This window comes from Typopeltis vanoorti, chromosome 22, assembly GCF_054136105.1.
Source record: "Typopeltis vanoorti isolate ZY-2024b chromosome 22, IOZ_Tvanoo_1.0, whole genome shotgun sequence".
Taxonomy (NCBI): domain Eukaryota; kingdom Metazoa; phylum Arthropoda; class Arachnida; order Uropygi; family Thelyphonidae; genus Typopeltis; species Typopeltis vanoorti.
The window spans coordinates 80,815,520-80,837,418 of NC_143570.1; the positions used below are offsets into that span (position 1 = coordinate 80,815,520).

Consider the following 21,899-nt stretch of genomic DNA (forward strand, 5'->3'; position numbering starts at 1 on the left):
AGAGTAGAAGTTCAACTGCAGGCTAGTGAAAATAGCACATATGAGGCCAGCTGGTGTGAGATAGTGCCTAGTAGGACAAAATATACAGTTGGATGCTTCTATAGACCAGGGAATGTAAAAGATGATGGGGGGATAGTATTGATCATCAAATAAACTCACTGAGTTGAGGATGGGTAATTATTATTATTATGGGGTCTTCAAACATGGAAACATAGATTGGAAAGAGGAGAGGACACAAGGGAGTGAGGAAGGAAATGAAATTTATGCAGTTACTAAGGAATTACCTGAGACAGCATATGATGGAATATACTAGGGGTTTGAGAATGTTAGATCTAGTAACTGTATCTGAAAGTTTCTCTATAACCAATATGACCACATTGCTATCAATTGGTGAGAGTGATCATATGGTCTTGACCTGGGATCTGGCTAAATGTGTGAATTTTTGGTTAATGGGGGGGGGGGGTATGTGTTGGATTACAGGACTGGTAAGTGTATGACAAGCTTAGGAGACTGCTTGGATCTTTGCCATGGCATGTGATATTGATAGTACCATGGGACGTGGTAAAGGACTTTGAAGGAGGTAATGGCAGACTGCACACTTAGAGTCAGGGGTGTAAATCAAGTGGGAGTTAAATGGATGAATATCATCATTAAGTTGAAGCTACAAAAAAAAAGAAAAATTTATGAAGGGAATTACCATCATCCCAGTCTAAAAATGGGAACTGTTAAGGCCTTGGATACATCATGCCCATGCTTAATGTTATAAGGATGATTATTACATTAGGATTTGCATAAAATAGACTTTCTTCACAAATTGTTTCACTAAAATCTTTCTTAACAAGCATTCAACACCTATAGGGTTTCTATGTCTTCTATTCAAGAAGAAATTACTAACATTCTACTTCATGTTAAAGAAATGTCAGAAAGTGTTGCAAGGATTTAAAGCCTCTCAACGTTTATCTAGCATTTCATCCTGTCAGAAAAATATCCACCAATAAGAGCAGATTCCTTATGAAATGTCTTTGTAAAGAAACTTGTTATTATATCATTATATAATTCAAGTGGATATTAGATCCAACAGTATTTCAAAGCAAATTTAGAAACTGACACTTTCATAAGGTAAGTTGACCAGAGAGCTTATGGGAATACATTCCCCAGCATTCATGAGTTGCCTTAGTATGGACCGTATAGAAGACATAGGTGCTTCCCAAGCGTCTATATATTCATCTTTTATTGGTCCATTTTTATGAGATTTCACTGACCTGACCGCTGTTTCGAACTGATTGGTTCTCCTCAGAGATCATCTAAAAACCTTAAGAGAGCAAAAACTCATTCAGTACTAAGGACCTTGAAATGTCAGAGAGATGTATTTCATACTAAGGCAACTCTTGAATGCTAGGGAATGTATTCCCATAAGCTCTCTGGTCAACTTACCTTACGAAACTCAAAGTTTCTACATTCGGCTTTGAAATAATGTTGGATCTACTGAACTGAAGCCTTTTGGCTCTTTATTTTAATAGTTATTTATATCATTATTAAAAATTATGGAAACAGCTACCATGTTATAGTAAAACTTCAGTTTAATATAAACCAAAATAATCACTCAATGTTTCAACCTTCACATTAAGGTCATCATTTGGAGTATACATATATATATATACAAAGAAACAAGGCTACATTACAATTTACATGGTATACTAAAGTTAAATTAATTTGGTCAACTGTTAAAACTACTGGCCTGACCTCTGATGAAAAATATAAAAAAAACTTGCCACGAAATGGTAAGTTTTTTTAGGGGGGGGGGACTTGCTACATCAAAGCTAGTGTCCTGTTATTATAATTATCTATTTTGTTACAAATCATTAAGAGAGATATTCAGCTAGAGAACATCCTAACTTAAATAAATCTGATGGCCTTCCTTTATGGGAGATGTACTCTTTCAAGCTGATAAGTATTATTATTATTTATGGTTTTTTTAGAAACAGAAAGAAATATATGCAAGGTTATAGAAATTTTGATATAATTGTGACTGGAAAGTAGATGTCTTGTTATTATTTCATTATTGTTAGTCATTTTGGAAAACTTACTATTTCAAAAACAGTATAATTCATTCTAAATATTGATGAATTATATTGAACTTGGAGAATGGGAAGTAATTTGCATGCGATTTCTTACTGACTAAAATAGACATTAAACAAACATGAAATTTTTATTTTAGACCCATTTTATTCAATACACAGATTAAATACTTACAGAGTAATTCATTATAAATTTGGAAAACATACAGTAAAGTACTTCAGATACCTGAAATGCAACTAGGTTCTCAAAGCAACTATGGATATTAAACTTATATGAAAATATTCTAATTACATCAAGTAATTTCAAAGCACTTCACGTATTTAGCAAATGTTTTGCTGGCTTGATTGGCTGAGCAGATAGCATATCTTCTTAGTCATATGCAGATATGCTTATGATCTGGATGTTTGTGAATCTTTTTAGGTAATGGATGAATTTGGTTATCCAGTGTGAGACTGCTGCCTTGATTACTATTGGCCTGGGAAAGTTTGATGTTCGGTCTCTAGAGTAGGATTTTCAGATAATCAAATGCATATGCTACTAATACTAATGTAATGTATTGTAATTCACAACCTTTCATGGGTGCGATCAAAAAAAAAAAAGGGGGGGGAAGGCAATGTATTAACTAAATTTCTTGAAAACCAGTAATCATGCATGAAGTTATCATCTAAAATGCTTATCAAGCATTTTAGATGATAACTTCATGCATGATTACTGGTTTTCAACAATGTTTTGTATACAAGTAAAAGTAGCAGGAGAGACTTGATTTTAATAAATTGAAGTAAGAGTACATGATACTTGATAAGTTCTTTTGCTTTACATACTGCACTGCCCTGCCACTTCACATTCTCGAAGATAACCACTAATGTTCAGTTTTTTTGATTTTCATATTAAAAGAAACATCTTAAGTGATATTACTAATAATCATTTATTTTAATCTTATTTATTTCTACTATATCTGTGGCAAGTTTTTGTATCTACTCATGGCAGTCACCTTAACAATTAGTGGCACATCAGCTGACAAATCATCTGGTAAAACACCACCTTGCTTATCAGAGGCCCACAACAATTAGTGTCATATTTGGTTTCCAGTTTTTGTCTCTTCTTCCTCCCCCGTGATGTATTCTTCAGGAGCAACTTAAGACTTGGAGGGACTCAGAACCTAACCAGATTATGCCAAACACGAAGGTGATGACTTACTGTTGAAGTAATACACAGATGGAATTTTATATACATGGGGTGACATGTTGCAAGCCTTTCCCGCTTCATGCCTCCAGATCTTTATTCGTCTCCCCTCCCATTAACTATGAAAGAGACCATAAAGAACCGTAATTCTTCTTCTTCTGCAGCTTCTCCCACTTAAGTGGGGTCACTGTTTGTAATGAGTCTCCTCCACACCTTCCTGTCTTGGGCTGTCACCACATCCAAGTTCTTCATCTTCAAGTCCTCTTCTACCAGCTCCCTCCATCTCTCCTTTGGCTGCCCATGCTTCCTCCTTCCTTGCACATCCATCTGCATGACCCTTTTTTCACGTATTCGTCCTCCCTCATCACATGACCAAACTATCTCAACCTTGCCTCCTGTATCTTCGCTCCTACGTTCGTAACTTTCACTGTTCCCCTCACATAGTCATTTCTCAGATGATTCTTTCTGGTCACACCGCACATCCACCTAAGCATTCTCATCTCTGCTACTTCCATCCTGCTGATGTTATTTTTCCTCAGGGCCACAGTTTCTATAGCATACGTCATAGCTGGCCTCACTACTGTCCTATAGATTTTGCCTTTCAGATTGATTGGCACCCTCTTATCGCATAACACTCCAGCCATCACCCTCCAGTTCCTCCAACCCCCTTGTATCCTGCATCCCACTTCCTTCTCAGCTCCTCCATTTTCTTCCACTGTTGAACTTAAGTATCTAAAGTCCCTCACCTTCCTGATGACATTTCCTTCCAGCTCCAGATCTGTCTCCTGGCCATCGCCCACTGTGCAACACATATACTCTGTCTCACTTCTGCTCAGTCTCATACCTCTCTCTCTTCCAGCACTTTTCTCCATCTTTCCAGTTTAGTTCCCGCTTCTCTTGAAGCTGCACACAGCAAGATGCCATCTGCATACAACATTGTTCAAGGCGCATCTTCTCTCACCTCCTCCATCCAATGTTAAAACAGAAACGGACTTAATGCTAACCCTTGATGCAAGCCAACTGTTACTTGAAAACTTTCTGTCTGTCCCAGACAGGTCCGAACGCTTGTCTTCACATTTCTGTACATTTCCCGCAACAATCTGACATATTTCTCCGGCACCTTCTTCTACCTCAGACACTTCCAGACTTCTTGCCTTGGCACTGTATCGTATGCTTTCTCCAGATCAATAAATGCCAGATGTAGCTCCCTTTGTTTCTCGCAATACTTTTCTATCATCTGCCGTAACCCAAAGATAGCATCTGTTGTTAATCTACCAGACATGAAGCCAAATTGTTCCTTTGCATTCTTCACCTCCTTCCTCAATCTACCATCAAGAACCCTTTCTAGGATTTTCATTGTGTGGGATATCAACTTTATTCCTCTGTTATTTTTACGGTCTTGTGCATCTCCCTCCATTCCTTGGGTGTATTTTCCTGTTGGCAAACTTTCATGAATAGGTCCCACAGCAGGTCAATTCCCTCTTCCCCCAGTGCCTTCCATGCCTCCACTGGAATTCTGTCGGGGGCCACCGATTTTCCATTCCTCATCCTCTTCATGGCCTCCGTCACTTCCACTCTACTGATGTTCTGCACCATCCCCTCAGAAGGCTGCCCATCTCCTCTGTGAGTCCTTGCATTTTCCTCATTTGAAAGTCCCTCAAAGTATATTTTCCATCTGTTTTTTATGTCCACATCCCTCCATAATACTCTTCCTTCATCATCTTTGATCTGCCTCACATGTAAGATGTCCTTTGCTGCTTTATTTCTACATTTTGCTAGTTGGTAAGTTTTTCTCTGACCTTCCTTTGTTTCTAATTGATCATACAGATCTTGATATGCCATGGCCTTCACCTGTGCCACAACTCTCTTGGCTTCTTGCTTTCTCTCTCTGTACACCTCTCTGTCCTCTTCCGCTCTTGACTCATCCCACTCTTGCTTTGCCTTCCCCTTAGCTGCCACTTGTACATCATTATTCCACCACCAACCCTCCTTCTGCTCTCTAATCTTTCCAGATGTCTCACCAAGCACCTCGATTGCACAGCTCAGGATTACTTTTGAATTGTGTTTCCACCAATCTTGTACACTTTACAGTCCATCCGAAATCCTCTCTAACACCCTCTTCCTAAAACGATTCCTCACACTCTCCTCTTTTAAGCGAAACCACTTAATTGTCTTCATCCCATGGCATCCAGAGGTTCTTATCTTCGATCTTATTTTAAAGTCTGCGCACAGCAGTCAATGTTGCTGTGCTACTTGATCTGTTGGAATTACTTTACAATTTGTCACAACCTTAAGATGTTTTCTTCTAGTCAAAATGTAGTCAATTTGTGAACTGTTGTTACCACTCCTAAATGTTATCAAATGTTCTTCCCTCTTGTAGAAAAACGAGTTCACAATTGCCAGATCAAACGCTACTGCAAAGTCCACAACCTTCTCTCCTTCCTGGTTCACCATTCCCACTCCGTGGCCACCATGCACCCTTTCACGGTCTCTATTCTGTATTCCGATGTGTCTGTTCAAGTTTCCTCCGACGATCACCATCTCATTTTCTTCCAATTCCCTCATTTCTTCATCTAACACGTTCCAGAACTCATCTTTTTCCTCTGCTGTACAACCAACTTGCGGGGCATATACACATAATACGACCACCTGCTCTTCTCCAAGACCCAATTTCATTCGCATGATCCTGTCGTTCCTTCTACCCACGTCCAGTACTTCACCCTTCATTCTGCCACACACCACAATTCCTACACCATTTCTTCCCTCGTTATTCGCTCCAGAGTAGAACAATTTATATCCATCTTCCAGTTCCTTTGCCTTTCCCCCCTTCCACCTTGTCACCTTGGAAAGACTCACCCCTAGCCCTCGAATACTCTAATAATATCGGGGGAAGGAGCAAGGAGAGGAGAAAGAAGCAAAGAAAGAAATTATTCTGTAGAAAGAAAAAACAAAAATCCATCCACAAAAGACAACAAAAATCCAACCAATAAATAAATAATGACAAACAAAATGCAAATAGAAACATGCACACATCTCTTTGTGATTTTCTTATCTCAAAATTATCCTGTCATTCATTGTTTCACTCATTTGCTGCATTTATCATTCTTGAAATTCTGATATTCCTCTAACCTTGTTGATTATTAATCTTCTTTAGAGGGGTTGGTGTTCTCAACCAAGAAATTTTTTCCAATTCCACTGATTAAGGTGGAAGAAATGCTGAAATATGTGCTGAAATCAATGCACTAACAAATTTTCCTCCTTATTTGTTTCTTTTAAAAATTTTCCTCCTTATTTGTTTTCTTTTACTATACAGTGTTCTATTCTCAACCTGTCATATTCTCATGCACTTTGGCATTTACAATGGCACAAAATGAGATCACATTCATGATTTCTTCTCCTCATTGCCATGGTCTGATTACTGTTTTCATATCCTTATCTACACACCTGCTGCAATGAAATGACTTAAATAATTCTGACTGGAAAGAAACCCTTCATTCCCCAATCTACTGAAAATTCTGGACCACAATCCAGTCTTAGCTCCTCTTGCAGCAGTGCCAAGGCACCCTGAGAGAAATATTCAACATACCACAAGCAGCTCAAGAATAATCCATCATCACACTTAGCTTACACTGCAGCTGACAGTAACTTAAAAACTTCAAATTTGATTTTGAAAGAGTCAGTGGCTGAAACTTGCCTCCTTGCCAGTAAACAGTGACTGTTTTTAATTTCTGTCCTTCCATGCTTCCACCTCACTTGTATTCAACTTGTATCATCATGATATTACCCAAAGACAAGTCATCCCTTAGCATTATTCTTTCCACCAACTCCATGCTTACTCTGACATATTGTGAGGAAAAATCAGAAGACTCCAGAATAGTTTAGATACCAGATAGTCTTTTGGTCATAATGATAGTTCCCTACCCCAACTTTTTTCATAACCTGAGGTCCAGAACTGACACCCATCCTATATATATCATTGCAATCTTTCCTACTCATCCACCATCTATCTGCCTTACAACATGGAATCAGGTTCATGTTCATTGTATTCTAATAACAAAGGTGTTAATCGACAACCATCAAATTATTGTTCATTGCTCTCACTTTACTTCCTTGAAAAATCATACAAATGATCATCAGCAGTCAAATGGAGTCTCCCCAGTATTGATGATCAGCAGTATAGACTCTACTACTCTTAATTCATAACAGATCTTCTAGCTCAGAGGCTCCAAAACTACCATGATTTGTGTTGCCCTTAGCATCTCGGTAATTTTTTCATGACATTCCAAGGCCAAAAAAGAAATACCGAACAGATCTGTGTATTAAGTAGTTATGTACAAAACTACTTAGTAAGTAGTTTGTACATAACTACTTTATAAATGGAACGGTGCCACACCACACAGTTTGGGAACACTATCCTATTAGGATAGTGTTTAGGCCATTAGGACACAAACATACCAAGCTTCAAGGACTTCCATGTAAACAACCTTAAACTGTGATCTCTCTAGTATTCTGCAGTAAGGATAACCAAAACACAGCCCTATTTTATTTTTTTGCAAGAAATAAGACCATTTTTTGCTAGTACTTCACTTCCTCATTCTCTTGATAATACCCAGTTCTCCAAATATGTTCCATTCTTTTTGGCACAAACACATCTTAACCATGACTTCATTTTTCCAAAATATGAGGTATTCCTTATTGCTGAAGATGTTACTTACCTGTAAAAGTGTTTGTTACATTACATAAATCTCAAATCTATCCAACTTGGAATACTATCCCCACATTAAAATGTGAACCTAAAAATGCATAATGTTAACCAGAAAAGGATATTCTAGCAAAGTGCTGACCATGTTCTTACTGATTCACCAATCACTTTATTATTTTTGTTTAATCCTCCATCCAAGTATAAGCTAATAGCAAACAAAGTTTGCATGTGAAGTATCTTCATGGCTTCATGCACAAACCTTGTTTGCGTAAACATGGATAAAGGATAAAACAATAATATAATTTCTTGGTAAGTTTAATCACTTTATCATATTTTCCTGGGCAGTGTCACACTGGCCAATATCATTCCCCCAATTTTTTTCTGAAACTTTAAGAACATGAGCAGCTGCTAATGAACATCCATTTACTATTCTGCTTCAAATTACTGAATAAGCCTCTATTCCACCTTGTGGATTCAATCAACTGTTTAGAAATTCTTCCTTTCATTGTTTACTTAACAATTCTCAGCTGTTCAAAAAACATTAACTGATTCGTACTTTCTACCTGTGCCTGTGCATATGATACTGATGGGTTATAGATTTTGCAGGCATTCCTGGATGCAAAATAATAAGACAAGTATTATTGGTAATACTTGTTATTATTGGTAATAATAAGACAAGGAAAACTAAAGTGGATGAGATTATGCTAAATTTATAGTTGAAAGGAAGAATTTTTTTTTTAATTCCTTGAATTCATATCTTCACTGTTTTCCTCAATCTCATAACCTCAAGCTGTTCAAGAAACACATCAACGTATTCCTGTTTCTTCTGTTACATACATGATGCCAGTGTACTGTGGGTTATACAAGTTTTTGTTGTGTGAGATTAATAATTATTAGTTTACACATGAAAGTTATGTTTCTGGGTATTGAAGAAATAATGGAAAATTATTTTATTGCACATATTATAATTTAGTATGAGGAAATAATTCAGGTCTTGTATTATTTATAAAATGCAATTTTTTTCTCCCCCACCTTCCTTAGATTGAAGAAAGAGAGAGGCTAGTGAAACGAAAACTCAGGTTTGGTACTACAATAGCAACTGGGACAACTGATGTTGATGAAGAGGTATCACATCTCTGCAAGTTTAAAGTTGTAATGATTGAAAATATAAATCACTATTTATAAATACATTTTTTAAATAATATATTTCATTATGTTGAGTTTGTAGAACAAACTTAACATCAGCAGAATTGAAGATAGGCACCATTACCATAAGAAGAAATAAGAAGCATTAATGAAAAAGAAGTCAAATGGAGAAGTAACAGATGAACATGATTGGTAATAATAAGAAAAGGGAGACTAAAGTAGATATGATTCTGCTAAATAATAAATGTAGGATGTATATTCAAGCAGTAATGATCAAGGAAAGGGTAATGATAACATTCAACAATAAACATAAACTGCTTGATTGGCAAAAATTTCAAATAGAGTTATGTGAGCAAATTTCGAACTGAGGAAATGAACAGTAAACCTTGTTTGTTCTACTGGTCCTACAGACAACTCTACTAAGGAAACAGTTTAAAATTTTTTTGAGTTATTTGAGAAGGCAGCTGACTTAAATAAAATTAAAAGGCTAATCTTTGTTGGAGATCTAACCAGCAGAAGAGGAAATGAATCCTCTTGACTAATGGACTAATCATTAATACTATGTTTTGATATAAAGATGTGAATAATTCACAAAAGTCTTATTCACTATGTTATTTGCAATGTCCATCTATATGGATGACATTATGAAGGAAAGTAGCATTTAACACTATAACAAAATTGAAGATGCTGATATCAGCTTACTTGATTCAGATGATATTATACTCCTAAATCAATCTAGTGCAAGTTTTCAGGATTCTTTGAATAGATTGAATAAATTGCTGTAACAAATTCAACATGAAAATTGGCAATAAAAAGGGGGAAAAAAAGCTATGAAAGGTGCAGGAAAATCGAAAACATCATCTCCATGCTGAATATGGCTATAGAACAAGTAAAACATTTTAATTAATTTATGTACAGTTTTTAGTGAAGATGGCCAAGTAAACATGGAAATAGACTACAGAAATAAGCAAAGTTAGTGCAGTAGGAAGTCAATAGAATAAATGTATATAGAATAAAAGAGAAATTTGCCATAATACTAATCTAGCAGTACATAGGACAAGCTTCAAATCAATTTTAACTAATGTACCTTAGAACTCAGGTAGAAATAGAGCATTTTATCAAAGAATGGTGACCACAGAAATGTGGGTTTTGAGAAAAATTAGGAGAGGAAATACATAGTATCAGTTTCATAATCATATGTAAAATGAAGAAATTAAATAGGAACTTAGCATTGTTAGCATTCAAGAATATATGAGCAGAGCTTAATCAGTCACCGAAATAGAGTGGGAGAGGGAAAGTTAGCAAAACAGGTGTTTGCCAGGCTGGCAAGAAAAAGAGAAAGATCAAAATCTTGGCGCATTAATGCAGTCAGAAGTGCCCTGGAAGATGGAAATATATGATTAACAATATTGGAGTGCTGACAAGTGATAGAATAATTTAGAGGAAAATTTTTTGATAGGAAATAGATAATAATATCAACTTAATAGTGTTATATTGTCATAGTATCCGGTAGACCTCTTGAGGGTACTTACCAGGAATATGATGATAATTATAATATAGTTTATTATGGAACAAATTTTTCTTTTGCAGCATATTTTGAATTATTCATTTGTTAATTACATACTGCTTACTAATTTCCATAATTATTATAATCAGTGTATATATTTGTAATACTACATTTTAGATATAATGCGCAAGCCATTCATTGTTCACTTGTGGCTGCCATCTTTCTTGTTAGAGGCTTGATGTTGCTTGGTGTGTGTGTGTGTGGCGGGGGGGGGGGGGGTTATAATGTTTGGTCTCTAGAATAGGGATTCTTGATTATCTAACTTCTAGCTCATCTGTTGGTAATGTGCTGTTGCTTTAAAAATATTTCTTGTGGGTAGGATTTTCATAAACAAAAATATACCTATTAGAAACAGTTAGTAGTATAAAACACATATATCAGTTTCACCGACCAAGCAGGCAGGGATACTGAGGCGTTTACCATCAGCAGTGACCGATCTCAAATCATCAGTCTTCCTATCAGAATACTTGACAACCTCCCTCCAATTTGCCAATACACTTAACCTCTTCCTGGTTTGCTGTGGTTATCAATTTTCCTGTTGATAACTTGAACCACAACCTTCACCCTCCAGTTCAGTCTCATGTCCTTTAGCACTATCAAGGGTGCCGACTGGGAGGACCTCCGTGAATTCTATTCCTCCTTCCTATAGTCAGACTGCTGCTTTAGTTCTTCTGATCCAAACACCTGCTCAGACTGAATAACAGAAATCATCCTGACAGTAATGAAAGACTTTCATCCCTCATTCTACTCCAAATTCTCAGCCACTATCCAAGCCTTGGTTCTCAAAAAAGTGTGATAGGGTTGTAAAAGGAAAAAAAACCTCTGCTTACCACGAATGGCTCAAGACCAAAACTCAAGCTGCCTACACTGCAGCTTGCAACAGTTGTAAAAGAATCATCACCAAGTCCAAGTCAGACTTTGAAAGGACCAAATGCTGCAAACTCACCTCCTCACCAAATTGCAGTCACTCCTTCTTGCCAAGGCCATTGGGCTGAACTTCTGCTCACCCATGTTTCCACCACTCCCACATCTGGATGTAGTTACCTCACCGAAAGACAAAGCCAACTTACTGGTATTACTCTTCTCTTCCAATTCCTGCATTGATGGCCTGGGCAAGGTTCTCTCCACTCCACTTCACCAAGAGCAGCTCCCTTCATGTGTCCCATAGTCTTCCAATAAAAAGAAATCTGAAGAATCCTCAAAAACCTGAGCACAAACAAGGCATCTGGTCCTGATGGCATCCCACCTATTGTGTTAAAAAATTGTGCCCCAGAACTAACACCTATCCTGTATCACCTCTTCAGTTTATCCTATTTAACTGGCATCTACCCTTCCATGTTCAGTAATACAACATGGAAGCAGGTCCACATCCAGCCCATCCCAAAGAAAGGTAATCAAAGTCAACCAACGAATTACTATCCAATTGCTCTCACTTCTGTTCTCTCTAAAATTATGGAGGTCATCAAAAACAAACTCTTGAACTACATAGAGTCATACCAACTAATCAGTGACCAGCAGTATGGATTTTACCACTTGTGATCTACAGCTGATCTTGCTTTCACCACCCAGGTCTGGACTCAAGCCATGGAGAAATTTGGAGAAACTCACATGGTTGCCTTCAACATTTCAAAGACATTTGATCAGGTTTGGCACAGCGACTGGGCCTACTTAACAAATTGCCATCCTGTGGTCTGCCTTCCTCACTCTGCAACTGGACACCAACATTCTCACTAGTCTTTCACTATGTGTCACGGTTGCTCTCTCTGACTTTCAATCCTGTCCATAGCTTTGCAGATGACAGTACATTCCATTCTTCCTTTTCATTTGACAAACCTTATAGTGCTCAAGTATTAGAATAATCAAGATCTACCATGACGGGTGACCTGAACTCAGATCTCCTAGCTATATTACAGTGGGACAAGGACAACCTTGTAAACAACAAAGAAAGAGCTCATATCCCCCCCCCCCTCTGCCTTCAGTAATACTGAAATAACCAAACATGGACCAATTTCTCTTGGACTGACCTGCACCTCCGATCTGACACAACCACATTTCAACTATAACTTCTGCAGTTGCCAAAAAACTTTGTGCACTTTTTTGCACAAGACACTACTTCACACCTATTAACTCTATACAAAGCCCAAATTAGCCCAACCATGGAATATTGCTTCCATAGTTTAGGTGGGACATCAAAATCCTCTCTAAGATTGCGTGGTTCTATCCAGAAAAGGGCAATCCAGCTAATTAATGATCCCTCTCTCACAGACCCACTTCAGGTCATTCCTCTCTCTTTCTCAAAGACATTCAGTTTCTGCCTTGTGCCTCTTCTACATTTATTTTCATGGACAGTGCTCTGCTGAATTGGCCACTATTATTTCTCCACTCTCCTCCAAAATAATTAAAACAAGAGCCTCTGCTAACCAACACTTTTGTAGTCCATCTCGAAACTCACCAAACCAAATTTGCTGCCTCCTCCTTCATCCCATCTACTTCTGTCCTTTGGAACAATCTCCCCACTCTGTTTTCCCCAGTGATACCCTCAACTGTTCAAGCAAAATGTGAAGAGATTCCACCTTCTATTCCTCTTGTTCACACATGGCACTAATATGCTATAGGTCTTGTGGCCTTTCATGTGTGGATCAAAAATGTGTGTGTGTGTGTGTGTGTGTGTGTGTGTGTGTGTGTGTGTGTGTGTGTGTGTGTGTGTGTGTGTGTGTGTGTGTGTGTGTGTATTGCAGCAATGCTTCAGGAGATCGTATATTAAAATCAATACTCATTAATCAATCCCTAAGACCGCAGGCAATGAAAGGTGTGAATTTTAACATGTTACCAATGCACTGGAAGGCAAAAAAAATGTTGGGTTACAAAAGAAATTTCTAATGGATGATTCCATCAACATTCCAGAAATGAAATGCTATTTGATGGGGAAAAAATCTGGACTTAATAACAACCACTAGACCAGGGTGTGATTGCTACCTTCAAAACTTACTACATAAGAAGGACATTCCAATACATTTTAGATAAACTAGATAATGATAATTTACTGACAGTTGTTTGATGTGTGGAAGAAATTTTCTATTTTGGATTGCATCAAACTTGCTAAGTTGGCATTATTAGAATTGAAACCATCAATTTTAAATGCATGCTGGAAAGCTACTTGGCCAGAATTTGTGAAAAAAGAAAAACCCTATACCTTTGCATACAATTGAATATCCCAATATCATCATATTAGCACATGCAGTTGGCAGAGAAGGATTTGATGATTTTTCATCTGCAGATATTGAAGAATTGATGGTTGAGAAGGTTGTTAGTTATGACGAAATAATAGATGCTGTTGAACTGAAATTTTATATTGGCATTATTAGTTGACCAGATATTTGTAAAATATATAAGAATTGTCTGCAAGTTTCACCAGCAATACTATCTGGCTTCTTCAGGACATGTGTAACGGTACATGGGACTATCGTTTACTAATAAAAAAGAATAATGGAGTAACACAGTCAAATACATTAAAACGGCGTGTAACATCATAAGCATCGGACGTGGTATATCAGTCATTGTTTATTGAGCGCGTTATATAGTTTTTGGCGAAATGAAATTCTGGTAAGCTGAGCGAACTTATTAGGCTTTTCCAGATGTCTTTCAGAATCATTCCTTGATTTCTGTTTAGATTTTCTCCAGAGCAGAGTACAATGGGAATTTCTTTGAAGTTTCTACATAGAAAATCCTCTTCTGTATAAGGCATGGAGCTTTTATCCCAATCCAATGGTGTAGTTAGAGATCGAGAAATGATGGGCTAATCCTGAAGTATCTGTTCTGTTTTTGTTCACGTCTCCTACGTGTTCTTTTATTCGAATTTCCAGGCTTCTCGATGTTTGCCCTATGTAATTTAATCCACAGGAACATGGAATGTTGTATACACCTTGAAGAAGGCATTAATGCCCTTTTGTGATCTTAAAATATGGCATATTGTCTTGACAGGTTTGAGAGCAACTCTGATGTTGAATACTTAAGGAGTTTGGCAATTTTTGTTGATACTGAGCCTGCATAAGGGATGACGATGGACGATGTATATTGCATGACAGAAGGTTGCTGTTGTCAAGGGTTTCTATGAAGAATCTTTTTGATTATATTTCTTGGGTAATCGTTGTTTACTAGGGTCTAAGATATGAGAGTGAGTTCATCAAAGAGATCTTTTTCTTCTGAGATAATGTTGATCGCTCTATTCTTAAGCATATGTATTATGCTGAATTTCTGGGCAATATTGTGAGTTGATTTGAAGTTCAGGTAACGTCTAGTGTGTATTGATTTTCAATAGATTGTGAGCCTGGATTTGTCCATCCTCTTGTTTCGTGATTAGTGTATCTAGAAAAGGCAATTGGCTATTCTTTTCAAGCTCTAACATGAACTGTATTTTTTGGTGGAAGGAATTTATTTTTGTAAGAAATTCAAATAAGGTTGTTTCTGTGCTTATCCAAATTATGAAAATATCATCTACATCCACCAAACCAACGGCTTTGGGTTTAATTTGGAAAGGATGTCAGCTTCTAGTTTTTCCATGAACAGAGCAGGGAGGTGATAAGGGACTGCCATGGCTAAGCCATCAAGTTGTTTATATAATGTGTCATTCACTTTGAAAAAATTAGCTTTTTGGCAGTGATGAAAAAGCTGAGCTGTCTCATGTGGATAGAGATTGTCCTAGGATATTGATAACTTCTTCAACAGGTATGTTGGTAAATAACGAAACAGCATCTAAGCTTGCGAGTATGTCTGTTTTTAAGATCGAGATGCCTTTTAATTTTTTAGTGAAATGCTTAGAATTCTTTATGAAGGAATCTGATTTTTTTATATTTTCTTTCAGTAGACGGGCTAGATGTTTAGCTAATAGATATGTAGGAGAATTTCTTCCATCGGCAATTGGGCGGAGCGGAACTCCAATTTTGTGCACTTTGGGGGCACTATATATGCATGGCGTCAATAGGTGTAGAGATTTCATACTTCATTGTAAGTCTAAAGACCAACTTGTTGTGTTCCGTAATAGGTTATTAGTCTCTTTTTGATTTTTTAAAGTTGGATCGAAATCTAACGTGATAGATCGATGTGTCTGAAACTAACTCAGTGATCTTTGTTATGTAGTCTTTGGTGTTCATGATGACCATCGAGTTGCTCTTGTCTGCCTTTAGGATGATTATATCTTTGTTCTTCTTTAGGCTTGAGAGCTTGCTTTTCAAGAGGAGTTATATTGAGTATTGAGTTTTTGTGGTTTTTAAGTTCATCGTCATCATCATGCGTAGATTTAGGCCTAGCATGGCCTGTTCTGGTCTTAGAAGTCATCGTTTAAGAGGACATCCTGGTTTTCTTTTTCCTAATGGCTTGTACTTTAAGGCTTGTTTTGGTAATCTTTCTGTTTTCATTCTTTGAACGTGTTCCATCCATTTAGGTTTATATTTTTTGATTTTTTCTATTACTGGTTCTTTGTTTAATTCTTTCATAATTTCTTCGTTTCTTTTGTAATCAAATAGGGTATACATTGCAGTTTTTCTCATAAACTTAATTTCTGCTGTTATTAATCGTTGTTTGTTTTATTGTCCAGATTTCGCTTCCATACATTAAGACTGGTAGGGCTAATGTATTGTATACTTTTAGTCTGGTTTGTTTTTGAACTAGGTTTGGTTTAAATATAGAGTTAATTACACCAGTTATTTTTAATTATTTTGCAATTTTTACGTTTATATCTTTTTCATTTTCATATGTGATTATATATCCTAGGTAGTTAAATGAACCTGTTCTAAGATCTTGTTATCTATTACTATTTTAGTTCTTGCTGGATCTTGTCCGTTAAAGGCCATAGTTTTTGATTTTTCTGTTGATATTATCATATCATAATCTTTGGCTATCTCATTTAGATCTAAAATGGCTTTCTGTGAGTTATCTTCAGAATTTGTAATTATTATTTGGTCATCGGCAAAAAGGAGGGTGTTTAAGTTCACAGTAGAAGAAAATTTAATTCCTTGATGTATATTTTTATTCCATTTTATTATTATTTTATTTAAGTAAATATTAAAAAGAGTTGCTGAGAGAGAATATCCCTGTTGGACCCCTTGGTTTATCTTTCTCGTATACGATAGCTCGTGATTTAATCTTATTTGTATTTGATTATTTTCATATATACTTGTGATAGCTTTTAGGATATCATTTGGTATTTGTCTTTCTTTTAATATGTTAAATATGTTTCTTTTAACTTTGTCAAATGATTTTTCAGTCATCATCATCATCAAATTCCTGCCATGTATCCTCAAGGAGTGTACAGGATATGATAGCACTACATGAAAAATTTACATCATTACTAACTTCCTATCTACAATTTTCCTCCAAATCAGTCTGTTACTTGCCAAGACTAAAACATTATCAGATCTTATATTTCTATTGTGTAAGGCACTTTGTATAGTATCAATCCACCTATATCTTGGTCTTCCTGTGGGTCGTTTTCCTGCAAACCTGGCAGAGAACACTTGTTTTGCTAATCTTTCCTCACCCATTCTGTTTAAGTGACCATACCATCTGAGATTAGCTCTGCTAATGCATTCCTGGATGCTGACAATGTCACGTTCTTTCCTAATATCCTCGTTTTTAATATGATATTGCCATCTGTTCACGCCTCTAATCTTTCTCAGGACTCTCATATCTGCGGTCTTTAGTCTTTGGTCAAGTGTTTTACTTCTGACCCAGCTCTGAGATCCATAAGTTAAAATCGGTTTGAACACTGTCTTGTATACAGCTAATTTAGTGTTCTGACTAATTTCTCTCTTGTTCCATATGAATTTATTCAATTGACTTCCTACCATACCAGCTTTGTTGATTCTGTTGTCTATTTATTTCCATATTTAATTTACCATTTATCTTTCTTTTAGTGTTACAAGGTGATCAGCATTCATTTTTGAAATTATGGATTCTACAACCGCGTTAAATAACTCTTTTTATTATCCCGACGTTTTGATCATATCAAGATCATCATCTGGAGCATACATGTAGAATCCATAATTTCAAAATTTAATTTACCATCTTCACTAAAAATCGTGCCTAAAGTAGCTGAAATGTTTTACTTGTTCCACAGGTTCTCTGTTCAAAACGCAGTTGACATTTTCAATGATTCTGCCTATTTTCATTGTTTTTGGCTTTTTTATTGCTGACCTTCATACCATATCTATTAAAACATTTATTCAATTTAGTCAGGGAATCTTGCAGACTTGTAGCGGATTTATTTATAAGTATAACAACATCTGCATAAAGCAAAGGGCTGACATTAACATCTCCAGTTTTGATACCATGTTTAATATCACTTTCCTTCATAATGTGATCCATATAGATAATGAATAACAGAAGGGATAATGTGGGGATAAACTTCTTTTCTCTATTATTAATTTAGGCAAAAGGCTGGGTCTATACATGATCATCCTTTTCTAAATCCATTCTGTACTTCTAAAATAAAATTTTCGGAATATTTCATTGGTTTACTATTATACAGTAAAACCCTCTTTTTATGTTCCTGCAATTTACGTTTTCTTGCCATTTACGTCATTTTCCGTTGGTCCTGTCTTAAGGCCTATTCTTATGATATATTGTTTCCCGCCATTAACAACTTGATGTGGATGTTATTTCCCATGATTTCCTTTTTTTCTCGGGTGGCAATATATTTTTGAAACTATTTCTGCAAAAATCTGCACATTTCTGTTCCTAGCTGGCGTTGCTTTCAGCTGTAGTTTTGTTTCCGCCATCACAGTGATTTGCACGCTTGCAGCAGCAATGTAGTAATGAATGATACCATGATTTTTCGATCACAGTACGAACTGATATTGCAGAATTTCTGCTACATAATTTAGCGTCTGAAAGTTGCTTTCAAGTTGCAGTGATGGATTATCCATGTTAGTAACATGGAGAAAAAAGACAGAAAATATATTTCGGTAGAAGAAAAGATGGCAATTCTGCGACATGTAGATTGACATGCCGAAACGTGTGCATTTAGCACAAGATCTTGGACTCTCCGTATCCACTTTGAACCTGATAGTAAAAAACAGGTCAAGCATTGAACTCAATGCAAACAATCTGGCGTTATGTCAAAAAAAAAAAAAAAAAATCAACAATTAAAGATTTTTTTAAATAGATAAATGTAAGTAATTGTAAATTCATTTATTTTCAGTTATTAAATTTTGTAATCTAGTATGTAAACTCACATAGTAGTAAGTCATCTTTAGCCTTTTTTAAATGTTTTTTTACATTTTCCTGCTATTTACACTTTTTCCCATCAGTCCACTGAAAAGTGTAAAAAAGGGGTTTTACTGTATGTGGTTTTGAAGTTGAAAGGATAATAGTGCTTTTTAATCGGATATCATTTGCTATTGTTTCCGGAAATGAAGAGAATGCTTTTCTATGTTGCTTTTCTATGTGTGATCTGGAATGACAGCGAAGTTGAAACCTTTCTTTAGTATGTCGGCTTCTGGTTTTAATAATGTATGTCAGAAAGATTGAAAATAACTTTTTTTCATCAGGGAGACTTGGTCTTGAGATGTATTTTCTTTCATAAAGTCTGCTGAATTTTTTAATTTGAGATTTTTTTGCTGGTTAGAAAAATCTTGTCAAAATTGTTTTGTACCATGCGGTCAAGAATGCTCCATAAGTTGCTGTCTGTGCTGTTAGAGATGTCTTCAAAAAGTTCTAAGCATCTTAGATCTATCTAGCTAAGTAAAAATCTAACATGTTGAATTCTTTCACAGAGTAAAGACAAAGATGCCTTAAAGTAAATATGTTTCGCTCTTTTTGATTGTAATTGTTCTTTAATAGTTAAAAATGTGGGAATAATGTTGAACTGTCTACATCTTTTCAAGAAAGTTAGATGGTTTAAAATTCTAGCTTTTTTACATTTGAGTTTTTCAAAGTAATATGCCTTATCCTTAATGTAACCATCACATCTGTTCATCTCTGTGTTGAAATGTAAAAAAAGACCTAGGAAATGGCAGGAAAACGACCCAGAGGAAGACCAAGATATAGGTGGATTGATACGGTACAAAGTGCCTTAGACGATGGATCTGATAATATTGGAGTCTTGACAGGTAACAGACTGATTTGGAGGAAAATTGTAGATAGGAAGTTAGTAATGATGTAAATTTTTCATGTAATACTATCATATCCTGTACACTCTTGAGGGCACATATCAAGAATTTGATGATGATGTATATAGCTGATGTTAGTACGTCAGTGTTAATTACATTGTAGCAGATGATCACATAACTGAAAGTTAATTATTTTATTGGAAAGAGGATTTAAGACAAGGCATGAGAAAATATAGGATAAAAGTTTGAAATTGTAATGTTTTAGCCAAGTTATAAAAAAAAAAGATTTCACCTGTGGCAACAAAGTCACGTGTTGAGAATGATATCAGTAATTATGGTAGTGAAGAGCCTTTATATAACTGGAGCAGTTCACATGATTATTGGCAACAAAATTGGTAAGTGAAAACAACTGGTAGAGAAAGAAGTGGTAGAAAATTCAAACATTATTGAATAATATGGATTGAGACTCTGTAAAATTCATCAAGTTATAAAATGAAATAAATAATACAAAATACTTTCTTTTACTTATACAGAATGAAATAATTATTCTGTTATAAATATTCACATAAAAGTGTAAATGCATTATATTGTTTTTTAAGCTTAGCCTACCATGATAATAATGTACAATATGTTTACATTTCATAGGAGTCACATAAAAAAAGCACATTATTAATACTAATCAGACAAAAGACTATCCATAAGATGAGGTTGAATGTCCTCTTCTGTGTGCATGAGTGACTAATCTCACCATAATAGGAAAGTATACACCAAAGTGAGAAAGAGAAATAGGCCATCACTGACAGCATATAAAATCTTGGACAGCTTATTAACAAGTTTGAAGGAAGCACATTAATCTGTCAGTGTCTAACTTTCCTTGAATTGAGGACTATTGGATAGAATTTCATCATGATTCTGGCCACATATTTAGTGGCATAGTAGACAACAATCTTCCTGCAAGTAGCATGTCAGGGCTCCTCCATATATAGGTATGGTTGATGAACGTGAATGATTTTATGTTATTAACTAATTCAGTAGACAACATTTTAGTATTTCTGTTTGGAAAAATAATTGCATTATACAGTAATCTCAATTTGTTTGAGATCTAACAGAGGAGTTGCAGTTACATAGCTGTACCAGGAGTCATTTGACATGTTGACTACCTCAGTAACTGGTTAACTGAAAGTTTGATAATTAAAGATGAAGTGCATTTTCACACAATATATATAATGTTGAGATCTACAAGTCGTCATTGTCATCAAATTCCTGTATCTATGCTTAGGGGAGGGGATACAGAATACTATGATCATATTACATAAGTTTAAATGATATTTACATAAGTAATAAATTTGCATAATTAAAAGCATCTGTTAACAATTTTATTCCAGTGTAGTCGGTTATTTGTCAAGACTGAAATCTTGCCACATATTATGTTGCAGGCTTCTAAGGCATTTTGAACTACATCAGTCTGCCTAGATATTGATATTACTCTTAGTCTTTTTCCTACCATCCATAGCTCCTTCCAGACCTGTTTGCTGACCTCTCATTTCCCATTCTGTTTAAGTGAACATGCTACCATAGATTAACTCTGTTCGGGCATTCTTTACTACTTAGGAGGGTGTGCTGAAAAGTTATGATAGTCACATAATCACCATTCAGGAACTGAGGTAGAACCATAAACTTGCATGTTATTGTACATATTCCCTGCGAAGTGTTATACACTTCTTACAATGCTGCTGCTGCACCATTTGCAGTTCTGAGAAAAAAGTCTCCCTTGTTGCACAAACCATTCCTCAGCTATAGATATGACTTCATCGTCTGTGATAAATTTTGTTCCTTTCAAGTGTTTCTTTAAATTTAAAAATATTAAATAGTTTGTTAATTAGTTAAAAAAATATTAAATAGGCTGTTTCATCAAACAGCCACAATATGAGCCAAAAAATTTGCACCTGAATTTTCAAAATGACCCAAAATTCCTTGAGATAACAGCACACATTCTCTCTTTTGGTTAGCATTCAAACATTTGGGGACCCACTTCTCTGTGAGCTTCTGCATGTCCAGATGTTGGTGGATATCCAGGGAATTCCATGGATATAACCACAGTCTTTGCAATATTTTT

At 35.9% G+C, this 21,899-nt stretch overlaps 1 protein-coding gene across 1 annotated transcript in view; it reads left to right on the forward strand.

Moving 5' to 3' along the window:
- Positions 1-21,899, forward strand: part of LOC150094514 (SAP domain-containing ribonucleoprotein) — a 282,266-nt gene that overhangs the window by 223,812 nt on the left and 36,555 nt on the right. Inside the window, exon 7 of the mRNA XM_090412228.1 lies at positions 9,005-9,088. Within this exon, the coding sequence (XP_090268354.1) occupies positions 9,005-9,088 (84 nt within the window). The remainder of the gene's footprint in view (positions 1-9,004; positions 9,089-21,899) is intronic.